General features: G+C 45.2%; 1 protein-coding gene across 1 annotated transcript in view; it reads left to right on the forward strand.

The window, feature by feature from the left end:
- Nucleotides 1–25,323, forward strand: part of MEGF11 (multiple EGF like domains 11) — a 1,813,102-nt gene that overhangs the window by 477,819 nt on the left and 1,309,960 nt on the right. Inside the window, exons 2-4 of the mRNA XM_085644629.1 lie at nucleotides 7,150–7,273; nucleotides 19,995–20,096; nucleotides 23,406–23,506. Of these exons, the coding sequence (XP_085500755.1) occupies nucleotides 7,155–7,273; nucleotides 19,995–20,096; nucleotides 23,406–23,506 (322 nt within the window). The 5' untranslated portion in view covers nucleotides 7,150–7,154. The remainder of the gene's footprint in view (nucleotides 1–7,149; nucleotides 7,274–19,994; nucleotides 20,097–23,405; nucleotides 23,507–25,323) is intronic.

Below are 25,323 nucleotides of genomic sequence, written 5' to 3' on the forward strand. Positions count from 1 at the left end.
AAATCCTCCTTCACCGCCTCCTGAGCTTGGGAATATCAGGAGAAGCCCTAGATTGGCTTAAGTCCTTCCTAAAAGACCATACTTTCCGTGTCTTTGAAGGAGCCTCAGTCTCCTCTAGTAAGCCTCTGGGGTGTGGGGTGCCACAGGGCTCTTCACTTAGCCCCACGCTTTTCAACGCATATATGAGACCACTGGCAGAGATTGTTCGTCCGCATGGCATTAAGATCGTCACTTATGCGGACGACACCCAGCTAGTGGTCTCCCTTGCGCATAAGGACAGTCAGCAATCACAGACCAACTTGATTCCCTGTGTAGAGCAGGTAAAGAGCTGGATGACGAAGTCATGTTTAAAGCTCAATGGGGATAAAACTGAGCTGATGCTCCTCGGCCCCTCAGCCCCCTCCACCCTAGAGCTTCTGTGGCCTCCCAGCTTAGGCGCCTCCCCCCTGTACCCAAAGATAACATAAAAAGCCTTGGAGTATGGCTAGATAAATCCCTGACATTTACCACACAAGTCACCAAACTGTCAGCAACATGCTTTGGTCTGATTAGATTGATGAAAAAAATCCTTCCACTACTCCCTTTCGAGGCAAAACAGGTAGTCATCCAGGGCCTAATTCAGTCCCGTATTGACTACAGCAACGCCCTGTATCTAGGGGCCCCTGAACACTGCCTGAACAAACTTCAGCGGATCCAGAACTGCGCAGCCCGCACACTTCTTGGAATCCCCCGCAGAAACCCTATAGGGCCTGGTCTAAAAACTCTGCACTGGCTCCCTGTTAGGGATAGAATTAAGTTCAAGGCCATGTGCATCACCCACCAAGCCTTCTGTAAATCTGGGCCTGCGATCAATTATTCCCTTATCACCCCCTATCACCCCAAGAAAGAGCTTCGCTCCTCCAATGCCTTCCTAACCGTTGTACCACAGATACGAAGATCTAGATCAGGAGGCCGCTCTTTCTCCTACAACTCATCCAAACTATGGAACTCTCTCCCCTTTCATTTAAGGTCCAACCCCAACTTACTAACCTTTCGCAAACAACTGAAAACCTTCCTCATTAACTAAAAAATAATAATAACTCACCCCCCTTAGTGATCTACCTCAGCAGAAGGTTCCTTCTAGTCACTAGCGCCTGGACGCCTCAGGGCAGCTGTTTGCGCTCTATCAAAATTCTTTTCATTTCATTCATTTCATATAGGTGATGTAAGAACTTATTATGGATCACTCGTAGCCTGCTGTTGGCTCAGATATTACCCAGTTGTTTGCAGCAATATTTCCATTGCTGGTCCGATAGTGTCATGTTCTACTTCACAGTGTGTGTGTGATAGTGACTGGGGTGGCTTATATGCTGTTTGTGTACTTTGATATATGAGAAAGGTAACATGCCAAGGTGGTTCTGATTGCAGTATCTTGTGTAATGGCGGGAATACCTGCGGCTCTTGTGGAAATTCTGGGGTGGCAGCCCTAACACTTTGCCTGAGTCTCGCGAACATGAATAACTCCATCGCTATGGGTGTATTACCTCTAAAGAACTGTTCTTTAGATAGAAATATCCCATCATCCGACAGGCCTCTCCATGTCTGTACCTCAAATTTATCTAGGACTTACCTACATATCCCTTTGTAGGTAACTTTCAACTCCGGGTGGTATTTTATAGGTAATCAGGGTGAATATAGCATCGGGATATCTAATTTATGGGCAAGTTTATTCCATGCAGTGGTAGTACATGACACCGTAGTAGGGTCAGTATCTCGCTTTTTAGGCTGTGTAGTAATGAACCTGGATAGGGGATTGGGGGCCATATATCCCATTTCAACGGCTTGATGTGACATGAATGGGGGTGGATGGAACCAGTATGTTGCGTAATGTGCCTGTGGACAAAGGTGATATAGCTTTAGGTCAGGTACTTCGAATCCTCCTTGCGAAAAAGGAAGAGTCAGCACTTCCTATTTTAGCCTGAGGTTGCTTGCCTCCCCATACCAGTCGAATTATTTGCGTCTTCACGGCTGCAAAATATGATTTCCCTGGACTATAAGGGATATTTGTGAACAGATAAAGCATTTTGGGCAGTACCACCATTTTTATTAGTAACACTCTCCTTGCCATGGACAACGGCAGAGCTATCCAACGGATAACGGAATCTGTCAGGGCATCTAAAGTTCTGCCGTAGTTTATACGCATGAGTTCAGTTTTATCTCTAGTAATCTTGATGCCCAGATATTTAACCTCTGTAGTGCTCCATTTCAGAGGATAATCTAATGCATGGGAAATAACTTTATCGGTGAGAGGGAATATTTGCGATTTTCTCCAGTTAATATGTATTTCGGAGAGTTCTCCAAACTTGATGAATTAGCGTAATACTAGGTTCAAATTCTCTTGTGTATCTCTAATGTATAGAGTTATGACGTCCGCATAGAACGATATGAGGTGGGGTATGAGAGTGCCCTTTCTTTATGATATCATCCACTTGTATCATGTGTATTAACAAATCTTTTTGGTCTCGGAGATCAGGAGTTTTCCAACACCTCAGTATGAAAACACTGGTCACTCCCAATGGTGTGGTTTTCCTCCCTCACTAGTTGCCTGTGATGTCTGTAATGCCAGTGTACAGCAGGGCCACCTTAAAGTTATAACCACTCATGCCCCTCATAGTTGATTCAATGTAAATTCAGCTTGGGACAAGATCTAACAGCATGGACTAAGTTGCAGTCACGTCGAAGGCATAGACAGCGAAGCATATGCATGCCGAGGCTAGACAACCCCAGGCTGATGGGTGTCAAAGAACAGTTATGCAAGTTTTTAAAGGAACTAGATTCTTCCGCATGTAGACTTTTTAAGTGTTCAAGCAGAGTTCTGACCACTCCTCTTCAGATGTTCTCAATAGTTACGCTTGGCAAAGGATCTTCAGGGCATTTTCAATATCCCGAGAAACTTACATGCTTATGCTGTAGCCCTAAGAAAAAAGGATCTGAGTAGGTGATAGAATGTAAGGGTGTTATCCAACTGGTTCTTCAGGAAGTTTATAAATACTTCCAATAGTGTGAGAATTCAATATAAAATTCAGATTGCAGATCTTGGATGGACTTGAAATGGCCGCCCGCCATCGAATCTTGCAGCTGGGGAATGCTTACAAGGACCACTTGTCACATGCAATAGGCTTTTTCCCAATTAGCTTAGTTACACAACAGTCCCTAGTAGGAAAGAAATCCCAAGTATTTCAGACTCTTGTGCATAGAGTGCCAGGTGCTCTTCAGTGATCGAAGAATTCTTGGGTTTGTGGACTGGGAGGCGATTTCCTATCCTGTAAAGGGCGGGCGGGCTGCTGCATACATAAGCCAACTAGGGATTCCTCTAATACCAGCCGGGTATGTTTCTGTTAGACCACAGGAAACAAGTAAGCTGTATTCTCCCTTTCTGTCAGTAAAATACAGATGACGTCATTCTGAATCTTAGACATTAGGTTCAAAATGTTGTTTGCGCCCAAATTTGATGCAAAGTCCCACAAAAATTGTGCTTCAATATATTACCTATTATTATATTTAGGTACATCCTGAAGGAATATTTGTGGGATATGTGTTCACCATTCTGACATTTCCGTGTAGGTAATGGGGAAAATGTGCGGTTATGTGTGTCATAAAACCACAATACCAAGTTATTCCCAATTCTGACATGTGGAATTTGGAATAAGGAGAAATAATCGTAAATACTGATACCCGTGGTAACAATTTTCCTAGTGAGGTTTTACCATTCGCAAGCACTGTGGCACTCAGAATGAGGCCGAAAGTGCTTTGCCTGCATGCCACCTCAGAATCCTATCTCCTGTGAAAGTAGGCAGCAGAACATGTAGATGAATACAGGAAGTAATTTTGTCTTCATTGTAGTGCGCAGACTATTACATAGGCAGTGTGTCTTTGTGCTGCCTATCATCTGTTAACCTACATAGTCCAGTAGGAAACCACTCTCCTCACATTTTCTCTCTCTCGTCTGCGCCCTAACCCTTTTTACCCCCTTCAAGGCCTCCCTTCCTCAAGAATAACCGTAAAGAAGCATTGGCAAAACTGATATGTTTTGCCTGTGAGACCTTTTGGCTTTGCCATTTATTTATAGTCATGCTCAACAGCATGCCTAACAAAATGAAAATCATGATGACGCGGCCACCTTGTCATTTTGTAGGCGCACGCATACATTCAATGCACCTAAAAAAAACATGATGAGTGGGTTGTGTAGGTGGGTTGGGTTAGAGCTAGGGGATGAAGAAACATGAGGGAGAGAGCGAACACAGGGGCAAATAAAAACACATGGACGAAAGAGAGCAATGTTGAGCACGGGGAGGGTAGCGCACAGGCATGCGAGCAACAAGAGTGTGGGTAGGGGAAGAGAAGGACATGATCCAGAGAAAGCAGTGTGGACGGGGGGCGAAAACACCTGAGGGAGACAGCTGAAAACACATGCACTCTCATTGAGCACTTGAAATAAAAAATATAAAAAATAGCTCCCTAAAAGAGAACATAGGAAGCATAGGAGGCAGCAGATCTAAGAAAGGGTCAAAAAGCTATGCTCCATGGGAGGGACAAACTCATGATGGACAGGCTGAAACAAGGAACGCCATCTAACAGAAAGCACGCAAATAAGAATGACAGTAAAACCAACTAATGATAAGCAACGTGCTGAACCATAGAACCCCTCTAATCATTAGTATTGTGCACAATAGGTCTTCGACAATTGGCAGCTAAGTAAGAACTCTATGCAGGATAGACTAAAAAGGAAAGGGAGAAAATAGCTTGCAGGGACTTTCCTGTAATTTTGTTTGGATATGTCGTATTTGATGTTATTTTCTCCCTCTTCTTGTGTTTGCCCATCTTCCGGACCATAGCCTCTTGGCCATCCTTTTGATTGGATGATTGGTATCCACCCACTATACACATGATGGAACTACCTTTTTCTTTAATGATCCATGGAAGTGCGTGTCTTTTCTTGCTCTTGCTCCACCAGGCACTGCTTCCATAACTCTGTGTTGCTCCACACCCTTGTAGCTCATCTATGAAATAACAGTGATAAGTCCATTTTTGCCTGAATTTGACTAAATAGCAGTCTTTATCAGCTTGTTTTTCTTGTCATCTGCCTTCTACGTGTTGCTTGAATGCCTAGGCATTGGCACACAAAGGTAGAATTTATGGAGCTGGTGTAGGGGTGGACTACTGCACTCCACAGGCATTTCAGTTTTGTGTTCTCCTGGAGGCGCATACATCTAAACCCTGGGCTGGTGCAGACTACCAAATGGCTGAAGCATTTGTTTCAGTTCCAAATCTTGTGGAATGTAAATTAGGCCTAAGCACACATTTTCCTTTAAATTCTGACATTCCATTTTTCTTTTAAAATTATTTTCATTGGCCAGTGTGTGAAAACCATTTGAAAGGTAAACCACACCATTTATAAAGAATGGAAATACTCAGCTGCTCAAAGTACAGTGTAGAGATACCTCAAGACAGGGGCCTTCAAACAGGAGGGGGGATGGGCAGGCTCTGGCCGAAAAAGTAGGGGATTGGGGGGGTAGACAGACTCTGGCCAAAAATAGCAGGGGGTGGGGCGGGTGGCAGGCTCGGGTAAAAAAAAAGCCTTATGCTGATGACAGTGTTCTTTGTTTTTAGTGGGGACAAAGTGAGCGCCAGTAAGGTGCTTTGTGATGCACCATCACTGGCAGGTTTTGTCATTTATATCCTAGCTGGGAGTAGCTCTCAAAAGGAAAGGGGCTCCAAATATTCTTCAAAATCCCCACCCCCATTTTTCTAATAATCACACTGTGGATACTTTTACATGTTAGTAAGGCCTGTCTGACCAGAATAGTATGTTTGGTAATCATGTATTTTCTTGCATTTTTAAAACAGTACACAACTTAACTGCAATGTTAGAATAAATCTAGACATATTCAAGCATTGCCAATTTAACTGAATAAATGTGAATAAATGTGAAAAATTCTGAGGGGGGCCTGAATTTTTTTTTCCCACTTGGGGGGTGGGGGGGGGGGGGGTGCAAGGCACGGCATTAAAAGTTTGAAGTCCACTGCCTTAAGATATGTTTTTGTGTTTCCTCCAGTATTTTGAAATGGTTTTACTTTTCTCTAACAGTGCTTTACAAACAAGCATTGTCAAAACCGCAAACCATTATAAAAGCCAGACCTTTTGGCTTTTCCATTGCTTGTTCTTCTATTTCAATGTATATTTTAATGTTTTCATCTGTTTCCTTTTCTGTGCGCAAAGGCGTATTTAGTGTTTGCTCGCCCATCTGACTTTTATACCAAACTGCTCTCCAATATCTAAAATGCATTCAGTTACAACTCATAAACTATCCTCGACCCCACCTCCATGTGTTACTCATTCTTTCTTTTGCTCTTCTGTTCTGTTTTTCAAAACTTTCATCCTTTGTTTTACTAATTTTTTTCTGTCTTTCTTCTGCACATTTTCTTGGCCTTTTCTACCTTCAGTATTGATTCTTTCACGCTTAACTTCAGTTTCTTTCTGTTTCGCTTTTCACTTTTCCCCTTTTAATTCTTTACTCCTTTCGTTCATATTTTCTCCCCGTATTTCTCTGATCCTTGTTCTCATTCTTTCCACTTCCTTTTTTCTATTATTTTCCTCATTTCTTGAATCGCATTTCTTTTGTCCTTGTTTTTCCGATGTTCTCATGTTTTCTTTTCACTTCTATTTTACTGGGGCTTCCCCTCACCTCTTTTCCTGTCTCCCTTACTTTTTTGTGTTTTTTCCCAGTCTCTCTCTATACTTCTCTGACATTTACCTCTGTAGAATGGTATCTCCAAACAACCAGGTACCGAGCTAGAAAGCAAGGAAATTGCCCCTTTTGTTCACAGGCTGAGTGGTAAAAATGCAGTCATACTTCTGGTACAATGAGCCCGTATGAGCCCTGGTGTTACTGCACAGACTGCACTATTGATAACTACGCCTGTATCCCTGTTTTTTCGCTGTTCTAGAACGTGCCACAGCAACGCGTGATGCTGCCATTATAAGGTCTTCGCCTCGCCCACCTTCTTGCTGTACCTTTCCGTCCGAGCTTTGCCTCTTAGATGACACATGTGATTTCCTTTGGGCTGTCGCTACAGATCACCTTTTTCAATGAATATCCTTTCTTTGTAGGTTCGATGATGGTGTCCGGTGGTACCAGGTGCTGGGTCCTACCAGCACTTGCGGTGTCTTTCCTGCTAAACACTGCCACCTCGTTAAACCCAGACGACCCCAATGTCTGCAGCCACTGGGAAAGGTAAGAGTAACCCGATGTTATCAGCATCTTTTTTGGTACCCAGAGCTTAGCCTGTAGAAGCTGCACGAAGCCCTGGTACCTTCGTATGTATCACCGGATGCGCCCTCTCACGCGCACTGAACCAGAGTTAGGTATATATAGGGTTAGTTTTAGATCTGTTGTTTGTGTCATGGTTGATTTTGGGGGGTTGTGGTTGGCTTTCAGGGTAACGATTGGAGCTGGGAGTTGAAGGATAAAGTTTGTAGGGTGTCCGGTTGGGGTTTAATATGTAGGTTGAGTATTAGGCCCAGGTGTATGGTCATAGCAGGAGTTAGGATTAGTTTGGTTAAGGATTACAGTGAGAATTAAGGTTATGTTTGGTATGCGTGCATGTGTCATAAGTGCTGTTGGATGTTTGTCTGGAGGCGAAGGAGAGGGAGACACACATGTGGTATTTGTCTTTATATACATTTTTCGCACAGTGCTTTAGAGGCCGAGCATGCTCGTTAGATCAGTAATTCCAAGAAATGCTCTGACTAATGACATCATTAAAAGTCAGCATCCTTTTAACATGTCTCTCTCAGGCATATAGACGTCTGTCAAAGCCCTACAGCATTCATGACAAGTGACCCTCTTCCTTGCTCTTTAGAGTGTTGTACTGTGTGCAGGGCAGTGAAGCCTGGGGGAGGCAGGACCAAAACATGCACGTATGGCGGGAAGGAGAGAAAATTGGGGAACAGACGCGTATTTCAATGTTGATTTCCTTTAGCACCTTACAAAGCGTGACCTAACACAAAAATGGGCAAAGTTCGTGTTCAGACCTCAGGGTTTAACTAGACGTCCCGCCCAAGGTGCATAAGTCGTGATACTTGTCAGCCTGGTAGGGGACCATCTTCCATATTTAGAGAGCTGTCCTTACCTGGTGGGGATCTCTTCTTTGAGGGGAGAAGTTGCCCTGGAGGCTCCATTCATAGCAGTGCATTTTGCCGCGTGGGTGCCATGGTTAAAGCGCTTGCTCAGCGAACTTTGCAGCTTCTTTGTGGTTTGCAGGTTGTATGCTGTTCTGGCAAGTCAGGCAGGAGAGGCGTGCACTCTGCTGGCCTGCTGAAGATAACCCTGCCATATTCAAAGATGTCCGCCAAGGAGGTGGATCTCTCTGTGGCCTCCGCTGAGGTGCCCTCAGGGCAGCTCCACAGAAGTCACTGAAGCTTTGCTGTGGGGGTGCCATGTTCAGTGTATCCGCAATCCAGAGCTTTTCGCTTTTCAAAACAAACTCCCAAGCTGGAAGCTTGCAACTGGGAGCTTGTTACTGAAAATAAAAAAAGCAAATGGCCCTGACACGCTGGGAGTTTTCTATCAGTGATTGGGTGTTATTTATTTCTTTTCCAGAAATTCCCTGACAGTCCCGAACAGTGAAAAACTACGTCTGCGCACCCGCCCCACAGGCCACACTGTCGTAGGCACTTTGACCAATGGCCTGGTCTCAGCCGGACCACTGGGCAGAGGTTTCTACTGGTGGAGCAAGTCACCAGTGCAGAATGACTCCCGCTCTGCTAAGCCCTCAATAAGGTCCAAGGCATGTAGACGTGTCAGGTTAGGGTTGCTCTAAAATTGAAGGCAACCAGAAGTTTAGTACAGCAGATGGTGAACTTATAACAACCCTTCTGACTTCCCTCAACGTCACATGGACCTGCCCACAGGGCACTGCTGGCCTCTTCTTTTTATTTTTGATCAGAACATTTAGTCACCTTCTGTGGCCTTTTTTTTCTTCCTTTGGTAACAGCCGATAATTCTGAAACCCCTCTCCGGGTGATTTATTAACATCTAAGTAACAAAGTCGTGCTGGTCAGCGCAACCAATCAATTCTGGTATTTAATTTTGGCTTCTCCTTGATTGGGATGCCTGGGTTACAGACTTCCTTCTCCAGAAATCGATACCTGCTGCCTGTGATCTGAATTCGCCCAGGCCCGAAAGGAAACCTCCGCTGTGTGAGCACCTTCTGCATTCCATTTGCAGAAAGCCTCGTTCGCTTCTTTTATTTTTAGCTCATTTGATGAGTTTCCTTTATTTATATTTTACTTGCCTTATTATTGAGATCGTGTGTAGGGTAGCAGCGCTCAAGCCTTCTTACTCTGGTAGGATGTAAATAAAGTCACCCTCCAGAGATGCAAACCACGCCTGTAATTGTTGAACACTTTTTAACGAGGTTGGCCTTTGGCATCCCTGATCCTGTTTAAGTAGAACTTGCCATTTGATAAGAAGTCTGAGCTTTTCCTTGAAATTCTCAAGGCTGAATCAGAGCAGACTAATCGCTCAGCCTCAATATGCAGGACCTGTAACTTCTGCATGGGTCCGGATTCTGAGTGTAAAATACCTCGGAGAAGGGCGGTGAGGGGGTGTTTCAGGGGTGATTGTAAGAGCGCGTCTCTTCTGTTGCACCTCTTTACACTGGAATACAGAATTGCCTATTATAATGGTACGTACACGAGAACGCAGGCAAGGCCAAAAACGAGGTAAACTGATGCCAGGGCTTATCATAAGATCGCCTTTCTATTTCCCCCAATTTTGATTTGCTGCTTCTGTTATGCATAGTGCCTTACGTGGGCATAGCAGGACGATCCCTTCTTATTCTAGGCTCTCTACCTATAAGGCCTTCGGTGAGGCTACCCCCATATTTAGGTGGTGCTAAGAGGCCGGCCTTCTGCATGGGGAAAGATAGAATTCAGAATGTCCTAAGTTTGAATCGTAAGACTCTCATAGCTCAGCTAGCGAAAGCTCCTGAAACCGCCCATATCCTTCTATGTGAAGTATTCCTCCTCTCCACAGGCCTGCATTTACCTACTTGAACCCTGCCTTCTTTTGCCGGGTACGTCCCCACCCCTGGAGTACCAGAATCCATGATGCCCTCAGATCACTTTTGCAGCTGCTCTGACCCCAGGCCAATCAACGTTCCCCTGTGGTGGTTGTTGAAGAGTCCTGTGTTAAAATACCTGCAACCTGCCCCCGCGACTGAGTGCTCTGTGTCCACAAGCAAGAAGTAAGATGGCTGCCTTAGACCTGCATGACTCTATTTACCACCTCAGGGCCGATAAAAAATTGATGGACAGGAGTCAGTCCTGGTCAACGTAAAGTTAAATTCAGAACATTGGTGGTTATTCATTGCATGAGTGAGCTCGGCCAGGCAGAAGACAGGAGATGGCCCAACTATTTAGCGGTATCTTGTGGCTGGGAAAGCATAGCCCTCTTCACTCTCCTCCTCCTTGATAATCTTCGGTGGGCGAAGCTAAGTCTCCTACCAGCAGAGAGACATCATCTCCTAATATGGGAATTAAATAAGAATATTTTCCAAGAGACCAGCACTCCTAGGGATAGGCTAATCTGGCATAGAGTAGGCCACGTCAGACCCAGTATTGCTTGCAAACATGAAATGTAATGCAAAAAAGGTCACAGTCTAATGTACGCAGGAGGCACTCAGGTGCATCTTTCTGTCCTGAGATGATATGGGCAAAATCCCAATTAAAGCAACATTGAAGAATGCAGGAGGCTTCTTGTATCTGGAAAGGCCGACACAAAGCTTCTGATTGAGCGATACTGCTCTTACTCTTTCGCTGCAACTGGTCCCCACCGTAGGTTAAGAACCAGTGCAAGGGACCCACGTCTTTAACCTCTGGATGCTATTTCACTCTAATTTCTATACCGCCTGAAGATAATATGGCCATCACCAGAACCAACCTGCAGCTCCTCTGCCTAAATACAATCCTGCTCTTCACATGGAAGCAATAGATAACCCTGACCTGGTGCATTACAGATCTGGGGCCCAACCGACTGGAGATTTGCCGCCATTAAAAACCTGAGAAGTATGTGTGGGGAGCAAAGCCTTTGCTTGAAATCAAGGACATAGCTATCAATGGTGCTGCAGCACTGGGGCACAGAGGCCATAGGCCCCCTCTGAGCCCTGGTTATTTCTGTATTTTCCAGGTTTGCACAGGGCTCTTCGCACCATCAATGCCACTGCTGGAAATTGACCTCTCTATGCTAGGGGGAAGAAGTGAAAATAATGTCTATACAAGGTTTCATAGGTTCTGCTGTTACTGCTGCACTGTAGGAAATTACTGTCTTTTATGTGGTATACCCGCAGAGTTTGCCTTAACAGTTTTAGCTGTGCACTTTATCCCTGATAACCAGCAGAAAGAAAAGTGCATGTGCTCCTTGTTTCACCGTGATGAAAGTGGTATACTTCAAACTGGTATACTAAGCTTACCTACAAGCCCCTAGTATATGGTACAAAGAGTTCCCAGGGCCTGTAAGTTAAATGCCACCAACGGAGAGCAGCATCTATTGTGCCATCAACTACATTGGCTGTGCAAACGTAGCTTCAGGCCTATCCTGGGTACCCTGAATGCAGAACTGTAGAAACTACAATTCAACCTGTCAAAATAAATCCAGGAAAAAACTTCCTTTTAAATCTTAATAAAACACCCTTATGCAGCCCTTGTAGCCAGAAAGGCAGGGTACATAGTATTAAAAAGTAGGCAATGTAGAAATGTAATAAACATGTTCTTACAGTGACTGGAACCCAAAAGCTATTTACACTTTGGAAGGCTTAGCTCTATAATGTAGAACATCATTATACAGAATAAAATACTAATGCTGTATCTCAGGAATGGGTCTAGCTAGAAAAAGTATTGAGCAACTATTTTTGATAGTTGTTAAAAACACAATTCAATGGTGAAGAGGGCCTTTTAATAAATATTAAGGAAAAGTAGCTTTTAGAATATTAACTTTTCTCTGCCTGAAGTTCCTAGAGGCTGATTTGCCTTTGCTCTCCAATAGCTCCCAGTCAGTGATTAGCTTTTGAAATGGTGTGAAATGCCTCTCAGAAACAAACAATAATCTGACCTGAATAGGCAGAAATTATTCATCTGAACCTCACAGAATATACAGTGAGGGGGCTGTGGGCATCCTTTTTGACACCACAGTGTCAAAACCTCCTAGAGTGTCAAAGCCTGCTTAACAGGCCTGTTAGGTTTACTTGAGGTGCACTGAAAAGGTAGAGAAGAGGACGACAAGACAATTCTTGCATATCCACTGTCTGGTTGCTGAAGGATCCTGCTTTGGCCTACCAGGCCTCTGTCTCTGAGTTTTACATATTAGCCTTCAGACACACTTGAAAGGAAGAGAACAAGGTGCCAATACAATTATTGTGTATCCACTTTCTGGTTGCTTAAGAACCCTATCTTTGTTCTACCAGACTTTTTTCTCTTGGTTTATTGTGGGTACAATTACTGCTTCAAACTGAATATTACAGTTAGATGTGAGAGGACACTAGGATTATCATAGCACACTCCCTCTGCAGTCCAGGTTTAGTATAGCCGAAGATTTTCACCACCTTGGAAATGCCTAAAGTGGGTGAGGTTGACCTGGGAACTTTTTACCCTATTGGTTAGGGTGTGTTCAGGAGTCATTCCCACCAACTAGATGGTACCAGGCATAAATGTGGCATTTTCAGACACTCACTTAAGAACACTGCTCGACCTGAGGAAGAACAGAAGAGGACTGGACCTGCTGTCTGTGGCCGGAGACAAGCCCTAAAGGACTGGACCTGCACCCTCTTGTACCCAGAACAAGAAAGTGGACTCCAAGGGTAAAATGGCTGACCGCCTGTTCAACCTACAAGGATACAACAAAAGGCCTTCTATGCAACTACCCAGCTGGACAGTGAAAACTGGACCTGGACTGGTCCCTGATGTTATCCTCTGCCAGACTTAGTCTTTAAAGTGCCTCACTGCGGTCCTGAGGGGCTTTAGAAGTGTGCTCCTCTGGTGGTTTGGGACTTTTGACAAGGATAGACCTGGTTGGTCTATCTGACCTACACTCATAGCGGCCAACCTGAAAGTGCGCCTGAGTCCTGGTCTACCACAATCATTGACTATCATTGGCATTTTATGCTTCTTGGTGCTAGTCCTAATTATAACTTATACAATTCATAGCTCTAGTTCTCCTTCTTGGACTTTTGTCATTTTGGTTTCATTTTGTTTATTATACTTTACTAATTTGGTATAGCATTGTTGGAACCTCCCCCCCCCCCCCCCCCCCTCAGCTCCTTGAGTCCCTCACGGGTATGTAGCGCACTTTAGAAATTCTATGATTGATTGATTGATTGACTTTCTGGTTGGCTGAAGGAATGCCCCCAGCCAGGCACAACCTACCACTTCCGTTAAGGGCGGGTGATTGCACTCACTGTATAACCTGTGCTAACCCTTTGGTACATTGGCACTGAGCAGTCAGGCTTTCCTCAGAGGCAATGTGGAAAGCAAAGGTAGAGCAGACACTTGTGATAAATACACTGAGCGTCACAAAAGAGGCTTCACAATGGATGTATTTATGTAACGTTTATATTCAATGCACATATTCAATAATGATCAAATGAGCATCATATACTTTCGGGCATAAAACTCCTGAACACGGGGCTCACGGTTCGATCCCCGGCGACAGGTTAGTCCAGCACCTTTTGACTCTGGGCAAGAGCTCGCTTAATCTTCCCCACGGCGCCCAGCGCCGGGACACCTCGCCTGAGGTAGCTGTGCGATTTACAATTGCTGGTATTATTATTATTATTACTAGGCCCACTTTTTATTGTTATGATATCAATAGTATGCACACTGAGGACAATTCCTAATCTAACCTCCCCCCAGGGAGAGAGAGAGAGCATCCTTATGCAGTGCGACATGCGGTCCATCCCAGGCCCAACCTAGCAATCCTGATAATACGGTCCCGCACACTTATAGGGTACACCCCGGGTCACAACAATATCAAAGATCTGTACATGCACGAAACTAGAATACTTTTTAGCATCACCGCGGGCCGGAGCGACGCGACTAAATCCAATGTCAAATGTAATGTGCTTTTGGCATGAAATCAACATATAAAGCGGCACTGCCAGCCAGTGTTGTGAATCACTGGCAGTCCCCAGACTATCACTCTAACTCTCACACACACTTATCCCGCACCGCTACACGATGCGACAGGTATCAGCCCAGTCCGTACAGAACGCTCTTGCACAAATATGCACTCAGCACACTAATGCAGTGCTACTGGTAACCAGCAGGTCAGTGGATTCAACCCTGTAGACTCCGTTATCCCAGTTTTCCTCCACCCTCTGGTTCACCCTAATTGTCCTATATGCCTGGTTGAAGATTACCAGCCCCTCTGTCTGGTTACTAGGTTCTACGTGGCCAAAGTCAAACTTTTCTAGGACCTCGGAAAGCAGGTGGGGATATGTTGTAAGTTTCAATTAGGAGGTAGATGTGGACAGGAGGAGCTTAGCAGCCGCTTGGGAAGTTCACCCATAGGTCTCAAAACACAATGGAGTCACTCAGTCTCTTGACCAGCTTCCGAACCCAGTTAATCTCTCTCCCTACTATTTGGTGCCAAGATGTCTTTGGGAGGGGCCAGGTGTGGAAAGGGCAGTTGGTCCGCTGCGATGAGGGTCAAAGGGGAACAACCAATGAATGGGGAGTAACACAGAGGGAGCCTCTTGGTGGGAAGAGGCGCCCATGTGGTACGCGATGATCACAGTTGTGCCCAGGCAATCCAGGCACAGCGTCTGGTGCGTGTTGGTATGGGTCACACCAGACACTTCAGGTCTCAAACGCAAAGAGTTGCAAATTCTGTACCTCCCTGGAAATGAGGCACAATGACCAGTGCACGTTGGTATGGGTTGCACTAGGCAATTCCGGTCACACACAATAAAAAGTTGCAAATTCAGTACCTCCCTGGAAAGGAGGTACAACATCTGGTGCATGATGATACAGGTGGCACCAGACCAGTCATGCCACACACTCAGATGCAAGTTCAGCAGAGCCACATGAGGTAGACTGAGCCTCTACTACGGGTACAACCACACCTCCAAGGGTTGCACCCTGTTTATCTGACCCCGCACGCAATGAGCATGCAGTCGGGGTGTCGCATGAGAGAGATGCGGCACTATCAACGAAAAGGGCCACGTGGGGTCCCCCAACCAATGAATCTGCTCACCACTAACAAGACACTTGAGAGTGTCAGGGTACCTACGGTAAAGGATCCACATGCCTCAGATGTGGGCAAGGTTTCTGGGGCTCTGCACTGGACAATCTGGTCTCCAGACACAAGTCTTAATTTCATGATCACACTGCGCTACCCAATGGGATTCAGTAGCCGATGTGGGCACTTGAGAGGGAACTGCTCTCCAGATGTCACAGGCAGATGGTGTAGGCCCCTCGCAGGAGATCTTTGATGTCCCTGAGATCTCAGGGAGAACAGGAGGCCCGCCGATGGGCCCTTGAAGCGCACACTTCGGGGCACTTCACTTCAGCAGGTCTTCGGCCTAGGCCACCCACAATTCAGAAAGCGCAGTAATCCTCCATGTGCACAACAGGGTCCTCTGTCAATGTGCACCACGCAATCTGGGTTCTTCGGTCCACCATTCCCACCAGCGTATCTCACCCCTTGCTGAAGGATGGCACCCACAGTTAAACTGTCATGTGTCTTTGATGTTAAGGGTGGTTTAAGGGGTTTTCCATTAAACCATAGATGCCTCCCCTAAATTGTAAGCCTGTCTGCCATGGGGTCGTGGAATGCAGATCTTTATCTTTAGTGGGGCCATGACCTGACCCCAAGAGGCTAAGTGTCAAAACCTCTCTCCAATACATCCCATCCAGCCTTCAAATTGCAGAGGTATTGTCTTTCTAGTTATATGCATGTGGTTTATGATGTTTGTTGGGGAGTACACAGATGTGCGCCCTCAACCCCTGGTATCGACCAAAGCCTGGCACAACGGCACACAAGACTCTTAGAGCATAGAAATTTCCATATTCCATAAGTGGCATTTCTGAGCGAGTTCTGCCAAAGCCCCCTTAACATTGGTAAGGCGTTTGCATGGCAAATCCATTGATAGGAAACATCATGAGGGTGCTCCACTGCAATCCACTATTGCAGCATGAGGTAATGTCAACCACTTCTCCATGATAATCTATGGGAAGAGCAGGCCTCATAGGTAGTGAAAACACACACAGGCATTGCTCACTACCTGGGCGCGTTTGCGCTAGTGCACTCACAGACATGCAAATGTCAGGTTGGACACATAGTCCCCAGCACCAAGGGGTGCAAGTGCTCCCGCTCAAGTCTGCAACAGCAGACTGGACACAGGTTTAACTAACCTGCAATGGGAGGCAGCACACACATTCACGGGCACCATTGGTGTGGGTGTGCAACGACAGCGGCCTGCAATGGCAGGCTTTTCATGAGTTTAATCACGATAAATGCCAGGGTGCACACACCAGTCGGAAATGACAGGCCAGGCCATGCTTCAGAACATCGAAGCAGCGCCACTTCTCAACATGAATAGGAAGGATGCACGCACTTTCACACTGTATTTACAGTGGGAAAGTGCTCAGAACCCAGAGGCCACACTAGAGAATCAGCAAAATCCAGGCCGAAAAAGCAACAAGTTTAGGGAAACACTACCTGACGAGTGTCAAGTCCAACAAACATTTTTTATTGTATTGCATTTTGACTTTATTACTGTGTTTTATTGCATAAATACTTCACACATTGCCCTAAGTTAAGTCTGTCTGCTCTGTGCCATAGCTGCCATGGGGTTAAACTCAGGTTAATATATTAAATTAAAGGGTTCACTCTGAGTTGAGGTGAGTAGTCACTCACCCCAATTAATTATACAATTTCTTATATGTAGCAGTTAGCATTCCTCTTATTGCAAGTGTGTAATTTTTTGATGTTTCCATAATGAAGTCTTCACTATATAAATACCTTTTAATAAACAAGAGCCTTCCTTCTAAGCAAAGTGGTCTATCACAATGCTGTCTATACATGACTTCCAATAAACTAAAAAAGTTTACAAAATCAAGCCATGTAAAGACTACCGTTCAAACCCTCCTTTTATGACCCAAGGATCAAAGAACTATCTTAAAACTTCGCTGCATAGTACACAAAACGGTTCTTCAGATATTTTTAAACTATGCACTAACCACACCAAAATATGAGCAGTTGGTCCCATGAAAAACTTAAATTAAATAACTAGCAATAATAAATAATACAGTTTGAACCCGACGATTCCAACCTAAAGGTTCAAATGCCTGGACCGCTCAATCCTGAACTAAGAAAACAAATCTGCCAGGTCAATTTGCTAAAAGTGCGCCTTACAACATTCCTCTAATAGACGTTCGACTAAGAGGCCTGATAGAATAGCTGGCAACCTGGGCTGCTGGATGAATTCATCTACCCAGAAGCCTTAAAGTCCCCTGTTCGGATTCTGTCAAGACAGATTTAGCCTTTCATTGTTCTCATAGTTCTGAGGTCAATCAGATGAGTGCTGTGGCTAAATAATATGTTTTTAATATCATGCACTCATATGCTGTCTACTGCAGGGACGACACTGGAGTCGATGCTGAACTTCCTATCTCTCTCTTAGATAAGCGTGAGATCCAGGGATGAAACTCCTAAATCATGCACTGTTCTGAGAGGGAAGGGGAGTAGGTCCAAAATAAGAAAAGGGAGACTTGCGATACTAGATCTGCCGCGATGCACACTGCTTAGCAGAATGCATCGCTCCTGAGACCTTCTGTGTTTGCGAAGGTAGGAATGTATGGCTGTGTGAAGACACAATTCACTGGAAGCAACAAGAAAAAAGCAATTACCATCAGTACACTAGCAGACCTTCTTATACATTGTTATTGCATTAACTTTAGTAACATTCACTTACATGCTTCTTCTACAATACAGAAAGAAAGTAGGATACCAAGTTCAAATACTGGTTAGAGCCTCTGAAACTCCCAAGATAAATCTTGAAACATGGATTGGAGTTTCTGGCACTCCCAAGGTTACACTTGAAACAGGAGTTGTACTCCCAAGGTTATACTCAAAACATGGATTGGAGTTTCTGGCACGCCCAAGGTTACACATGAAACAGGGGTTGTAGTTTCTAGCACTCCCAATGTTATGCTCAAAATATGGGTTGGAGTTAAATGGCACTGCCAAGGTATACTAAGCACACAGATTGGAGTATGACACTCCCAAAGTATACTAGGATCACATATTGGAGTATGACACTCCCAAGGTATACAATGCACACTGATCTTGGTAATAGGATCACACATGAGTCAAATGCTCAGAGCAAGAACAATGAAGGTGAACTGGACGGAAGTCACTGAGAGGAAACTTGAAGACAAGGCTATGGTCTTGAGGACGCCAATACTCTGGCCTGCTAACTTCTATAAAAGGATAGTGCGCCCTAACCTGATATCAAGTACTTAGCCTAGTACTTCAACTTGTCCTAAGTTTGAAGAAGGTCTTGAGGTCTTGACACAGATAGTCACCAGAGTGCTGAAGCCGCTGAGCAGGAGGCGGCGATGAATAATGCATCAAGGGAGCTGGAGCCGAGGGAATCACTGGAGGAACTTGAACTGCAGCTGGGAAGAAAGCTGCCCTGGTCTAGTCGTTTCTTCAGGTGAGTGGGTAGGCAGAAAGCTGGTTCCACTGGGAGAGTAGGCCAAGCAATGGGCACAGGTTTCATGTGGTTTATATACAGGCACAGGGTCCAATGCATACAGAAGGATCACGTGTGGTACGTAGCCCACGTGGCAATCTGGAAGGTTCTTCAAGACTCCTGAAGAAAACACGTGTTAGTACGCTAGCTTAACCTTACAGGAAGGGCAGGTGCAAACTAATAGATGTAATCACTTAACAGGAAACAAATGTTTCATTTGGCTAAATGTGCACTAGAGAAAACACTCCAAGACCCCAGCAACAGCGGAAACAAGGCAAGCCATTGGCTCAAATGTTCGGAGAATGCTTACAAGCTTGGGCGCAATGGAATCTGGGAAGGGGAAACTCGAGCATGGTATCATAGCACCATAAGGCGCCAAAGGGGTAACGTGACATGAGCCCTGCATGCTAGGCCACCTACACAGAGGGTGCATGAGGGGGTCATGAAATTTCACAGTACACACTCTACTACCTTCTCCAAACATACACTGTGCTTTAAACTGAGTGGGAATGGTTGCTATCACAAAGGTGTAGAGAAAGGCCAAACATTCATAGGGTTGCTTGCACAGGGCGCACTGACCCTTGAATCTTTGGTAGGGAACAGCATCACTTGACGAGCACCTCTACTGCCTGAATCTGCAGGGGCTCCTCCCAACCAGTTGTAAGGAGAACGAGCTATGACTAAGATCACCAGAAACATCATGATAGTAATTTCCCCCTATAGTCTGCATCACGGACCGCCAATGAAGAGGTTTGAATGTGGGGGACAATGATACCATTATTTTAATTTCATTAGCATTCAGAATTGGAACTGATACAGCCATAAGTAGACAAAAAACCTATGGGGTGAACCCAGGTAAAGTGCATGCGACAATCTGCCTGTGAGCATCTGACTGCGAGTACTTATGGAAACACTTTGGGCCATGTCACAAATGGTGAGATGTTCTAATTATGCAAGTAATGATGTTTGATGTTGACCTCTGCTATAGAGCAAGGGCATGGAGATGGGAGAACCTCAGATTCCTGACCCAGTGGGTCCATTCAGGGTTATCACACATGGGTACCTATAAAAAGGATTTTTGTGTAAAGTTTCATTTGTAATTGAATTGCTGTGCCCAGTAGTTGCCCCTTGGCTGCATGTGGCACTATTCCATCCACCAAAAAAGATAACTATGTGATTTTGTGTTTTGTGTGCTTCCAGCTATGCGGTCACGGTGCAGGAATCCTACGCTCACCCATTCGATCAGATCTACTACACAAGGTGCACCGACATACTCAACTGGTTCAAATGCACAAGGCACAGGTGAGTGTGAGCTGCAGTGGGTGTCAAGGGGTAAGGTGGGGAAAACTGCCCTCTCTCACTACTTCTATCTCCTAAGATCTTTCACGCCGTACCATGTTACTTTCTGGGTTACGGGTCCTTGCATATAATGTGTGAGCACAAAAAGTGCACGCCTCCCAGAACCCTCACACAACTGTGAACATTCCTGCAATAGGTCGTCTCACGTTGGGTGGGTGGCTCTCATGGGAGTACAAGTACAGACACATTTTGTTCCTCCTTTGTGTGCGTTTCCCCTATTGCTATAACACACCTGCTCCATGTTTCCGGTTATGCCCTTCCACACATTTAGGGAATGTCTTTCCTGATCCATCATATGCCCTGTGTGCTTGCCTTCGCCTAGGGCTCTCACACCTGCACGCTGTGCACGTCTTCTCTGTACCTTCACAAGCAAGCTGTGCCTTTCTGGAAGGTTTGTGATTATGAGGTATCTGTGGCTTGTAAGGTTGTTGTCTGCTCCGTTGCACTCTGACATATCATTCTATATAAAATTCAGTGGCTCAGTGGGACGCCTCTAATCTAATCCTGAATACCACCAGGCCGGAGTCGTGGACTAGACCCTTCTGCTGGGATGCCCATCTGCTACTACAAGTTCCAAGGCACTGTGACAATCGTTCCTACCAAGGCATTACTGCAGGACAAGCATGGATGGGCTGCCAGAGAGGTTTAACTGATGCAGACTGATATAGTTCTCAACCCCACAAATGATTCTCGTTGTAAGAAATCAGTGACCATCATCAGGACCCTCTCTCATTGTAGATGGTTTTAGGGGTCCTCTCCTCCCTAGTCGTAGAGGCGATCGTGGTGATCCGCAGGGGGCCTGGGACTGGGATGATCAAAGCGAGGGGTTCCTAATGAAAAGAAATGCTGTGTTCTGTCCAGTTCATCATTTGAGGCAATGAACCCCCTCTGACTATTCAAGCCAGGAATGGTAGGTGGTACCCAAAGTCTTCACTGGCATCCAGTGGGAGAGTTGGTACAGGGCAAGCGAAGGAGACCAAATGGTCTTCAAAATTTGGTTGAATTCAGCCAGCAGGAAGGGGCAGCGATGTGTCCTAGATCGCACATTAGCTCTGTTTGGTAACAAGCCATGGTTGTTGATCCTCCCTGGCGGCCGTGGGTTGGCAGTACTCACTGTTTCACACAGTGAAACACATCAAGGAAACCATCATCAGAACATTTACACTCAATACAGCAGCCTCAAGAAATCCAAATATAGGCCTGGGTACACACCTTTCTATTTTATGCTCTGTGGGGAAGACAGACCTCCCCACCCTCTACCTGGCATTGTGATTTTTCTCAGATATTGGGGTATGTGGCTGGTATTTCGGCTATACCTACTAGCGTATACTATAGTTGCATCTAAGGATGCCCGTCACTGTGGCAGCGGTCAGCAGTCATGAACCCCTTGAATAATAAACATACGGAATTACGCCAGCGGGCCCCAGTTGGTAATATTACATTGATGAAGGTTGTGCAGTCCTTGTTGTGGGCCTACTACACAGCACAACACAGCACAACTGTTTTTTAACATATTGAGTTCTTGAGAGTGGTGAAAAGACATTTAAATCTGATCTCAGGTTGGTTGAAATTGTGGCAGGCATGACGGTGAGGTAGAAGTCGATAAGGTTGCAAGGAGAGTGAAAATAACGAGCACATCGGTGAGAACTTTTATGATATTAATATCAGCAAGCACTGCTCCAGCATAAGGTATCATCGCCTGCAAATAGTGAACTGACATAATAAAAAAGAGTCATAGAAGACATCTTTGCAGAAAGGGATAGGCAGAGGAGCAGAGTTGGATTGGCGTGTGGGAAGAAGATTTTACAATGCCAGTCAGGTTATGGTAGTGCCCGTCACACCTCAGGGAGTGTTTTATAAAAACCCATGGCAATACAAATTCAACCAAGCTGAGCAAAAAAAGCATCAACGCTTCAGCTCCAGAAGAAACACAAGATTCTGCCAGTAGGGCCAAGTTGGAGATAGCACTGGCTTGATCCTCAGATTGGACCCCGCACAGCTAATATCTGCCTACTTGGACTGGTCTGACCACATTTGTGGTGGGGTATGTAGACTTTCCAGTCTTGCCTCGAAGGGAGTCCTGGATACCCAAGACTTGCTTGCGTAGCCACCAGTTCCATTAGGGGTGGTATAACCTGTCTTGCCTGTTGGCCTTTGGCATTCACAGAACAGACAACAGACTTGATAATGGCTGTATCTGTTCTGATGGATATTTTGTTCTTAAAAACCTGTGTGGTGCCCGCTCATATCTTCATATACGTCATTCTGGGGTAGCAACAGGTTCATGGATGATCCAGTATCCCAATAAATGCATGAACCCCACTGGAGAAGTGCTCTTGGCTATCAAGAGCCTAACCATGTCTGTTTTCAGAATATTCACTTTTAATTAATTTAGTGGGTAAATGCGCATACCAAAGAGCTATTATCGTAATGATCATATAATGAGTTTGAGTCCTTGAGGGCAGTGGCATAGCTAGAGCTTTTTCCGCCCGGGGCGGTCCCTTAGGTTGGCACTCGGTGATGGCCGGTGCAGGTAAGAGCGGGGGTGGCAACAGACGACAAAGTGGGACAACATTTTTAAAAAATTAAAACTTAACTTGTGCTTGCCGCAGCCCCATTAAAAGTGCCACCTCGCCTCCCCCCGCCTCACTCACAGGAAACGCCACTGCTTGAGAGTCCTTTTAAGGTCGACGTAGTACCAAATCTGTTGGGTGACAGTAATTCAGTTATAAACTTTGGTGACGGGGTGTCTAGGATAGAGAAATAAATATATGTTTCGAATGCAATATAATGTTCAAACATCTGCAGCGGGTGTGATTCGATGCATGCTCATCTCAACAAGTGTGAAACCATGGCCTGTCCTTGGCTCTGCAGGGTTGGAAGCTGCTTCAGAGATTTATGGCATACGTTAGGCCCAGAATAGCTGCATGCTGGAAATAATGCAATTATGAATGCAAGGTAGCTGCCGCGGAGCAGCGCCGCCTCCCTCTGAGGCGCGCAGGTGATCCTAATGTGCAAGGACAGAGCCATGTCCGTGGCAGGGAGCGGGACGTGCTGCATATTTTGCAGGCTTGAAAGTTCTCCATTGATTTTTTTCCCCAGCATTGTGTTTTTTAATATCTAAGAACCTCATACATTTTTAAGCTGGTAGTGCAAGGATATCGTTGTTATAATTGATCGCAAATGGAATTCCAAAGTCACGCATTGATTTTCACTCTTCTCAGACGTGTTATTTTGTGTCTTGTGATGCAGGATCAGTTATAAGACGGCCTACAGGAGGGGCCTGAGGACCATGTACCGCCGCCGCTCGCAGTGCTGCCCGGGATACTATGAGAGCGGAGACTTCTGTATACGTGAGTATATGTCGGCTTCGCGTCACATGTCACAGTGAGGATGGGATGTGAGATGGGAGTCTAGGGATGCAACACTGCACAGGCTGCGGGGATGGACACAAAGATACGGCATACTGCCTCAGGAATGTTAGTCTTCACATACCACATTTACTTTTGACGTCAAATGATGCCTTATACCTATTGACCCCATTTGACTTGACATTGTCACTGGGAGCCAGTCCCACCCTGGTCCTGAAGACCAAGATAATAACCTCTGTATTGAAGCACATGTCTGGCAGGTGCAGTGGTCCACAAAAATTAAAACACACAGAAGGTGATAGGAGGATGCTTGCAACATGTCTAACCACTGGCAAGTGCTCAGGGTAGCTTTCCAGCCCATTGTTCTTTGGCCCCCCATGCCACCTCAAATTAGGCCCAGCCACATGCCAATCAGCCTTGCTCCAATAGGACAGTCGTGGTTGGACCTCTTCAGCCGGTATAGCTTTGATCTTTATTGCAGGCATTCCTTGCATCACCTCTTGTTTGTATGATCAATAAAATTCACCAGAACATGCTAAAACAGTAGGCTTTTAGGGTGCATAATGATGACTAACAATGCACACTAAGAAGCAAAATCCCAGAGAAAATAAGACCCATGCAAAACAGAATCCCATCCCCTGTCACTGTGCATAATAGAAAGAAATACAATTCCTGTATTCAATCAAAGTTATTGCCGTCGACAATTCACACAAACAAAGGGAATAAATACACTGAGAACACCTGCTGCGAAGAAGCGAATAGCTTTTCAGCAGTAAAGAAATTCAACAACCCCTCCCAATTATAACTTTAATACAGGAAGAGAACAGGTTGGGTGGCTAGCTATGGGTCCTTCTCTAGCAAACAAACACACAATCCAGTGGTTAACAATGCCTCAAAAAGGCTCCATTGTTCTTTCTTTTCATGATCATATTCAACAAATCAGTGCAATCAATGGAAGGGCATCAACTAAAACACACTTCAAAATCTGTTCACCTCCTGTGATCAGAATCATGTCAAATTCAGCCTGCGACTTAGTATGCCCTCAAAGATAGCCTGCGCCAGGTATCACCATGATGGAGGTTACTGTCCCCACAGGGATTGCAGAGGTTAGGAGGAGCTGGTGTACCAGGGCTGTCCCTTTTTAGCTTCTGCATCACCATGACCAAGCCTTGTATCTTGATTACCCCTAAAAATATACTCATCCTTTAGATTCATCTCCTTTGATAATATTGCTGTTAGATATAGGGGGCTTCTGTTTCTTCGCTTACCTAGCAGGCAAACATGTAACAACAAAAATTCCAGCAAATAAACAGCACACAGCCAACTACAATGAAAACCCTAATCTTAGTGAATACCTAATAAATACATAACAAAAGTAGTGGGAGGGGAGAAAATAAAGCAGAAGTTAAAATCCCGTGAAACAGTAGCAAACAAAAGCATGCAATCAAAGCACATTGAATACAGATCTATGCACTGCACGCTTAATTTTCATCCACACAGATCAAAACGGCAAAAAAACTCACAATGAAGGAAAAAATCCACACAACCTTCATCGAAATTAGACACCAAAATTAGACCGAAAAGCGCAACAAAATACACCTGCACCCACCACTCCAGATTCCTGGGTGCTTAACCCTTTAGTCAAAGGCATGTCAAGGCCAGACTGTGACAGAATATAGGCCTGGACACAAAATTAAAGTGCCTCCATTAGTAAATAAGACGGCTAAAAAAGTGACCCATGTTTTGGAGCAGTTTTGAACTTGTAAAGAGACTCTGTATAAGTGTTTTGCAATGTATGG

This window comes from Triturus cristatus, chromosome 3_1, assembly GCF_964204655.1.
Source record: "Triturus cristatus chromosome 3_1, aTriCri1.1, whole genome shotgun sequence".
NCBI classification, from domain to species: Eukaryota; Metazoa; Chordata; class Amphibia; order Caudata; family Salamandridae; genus Triturus; species Triturus cristatus.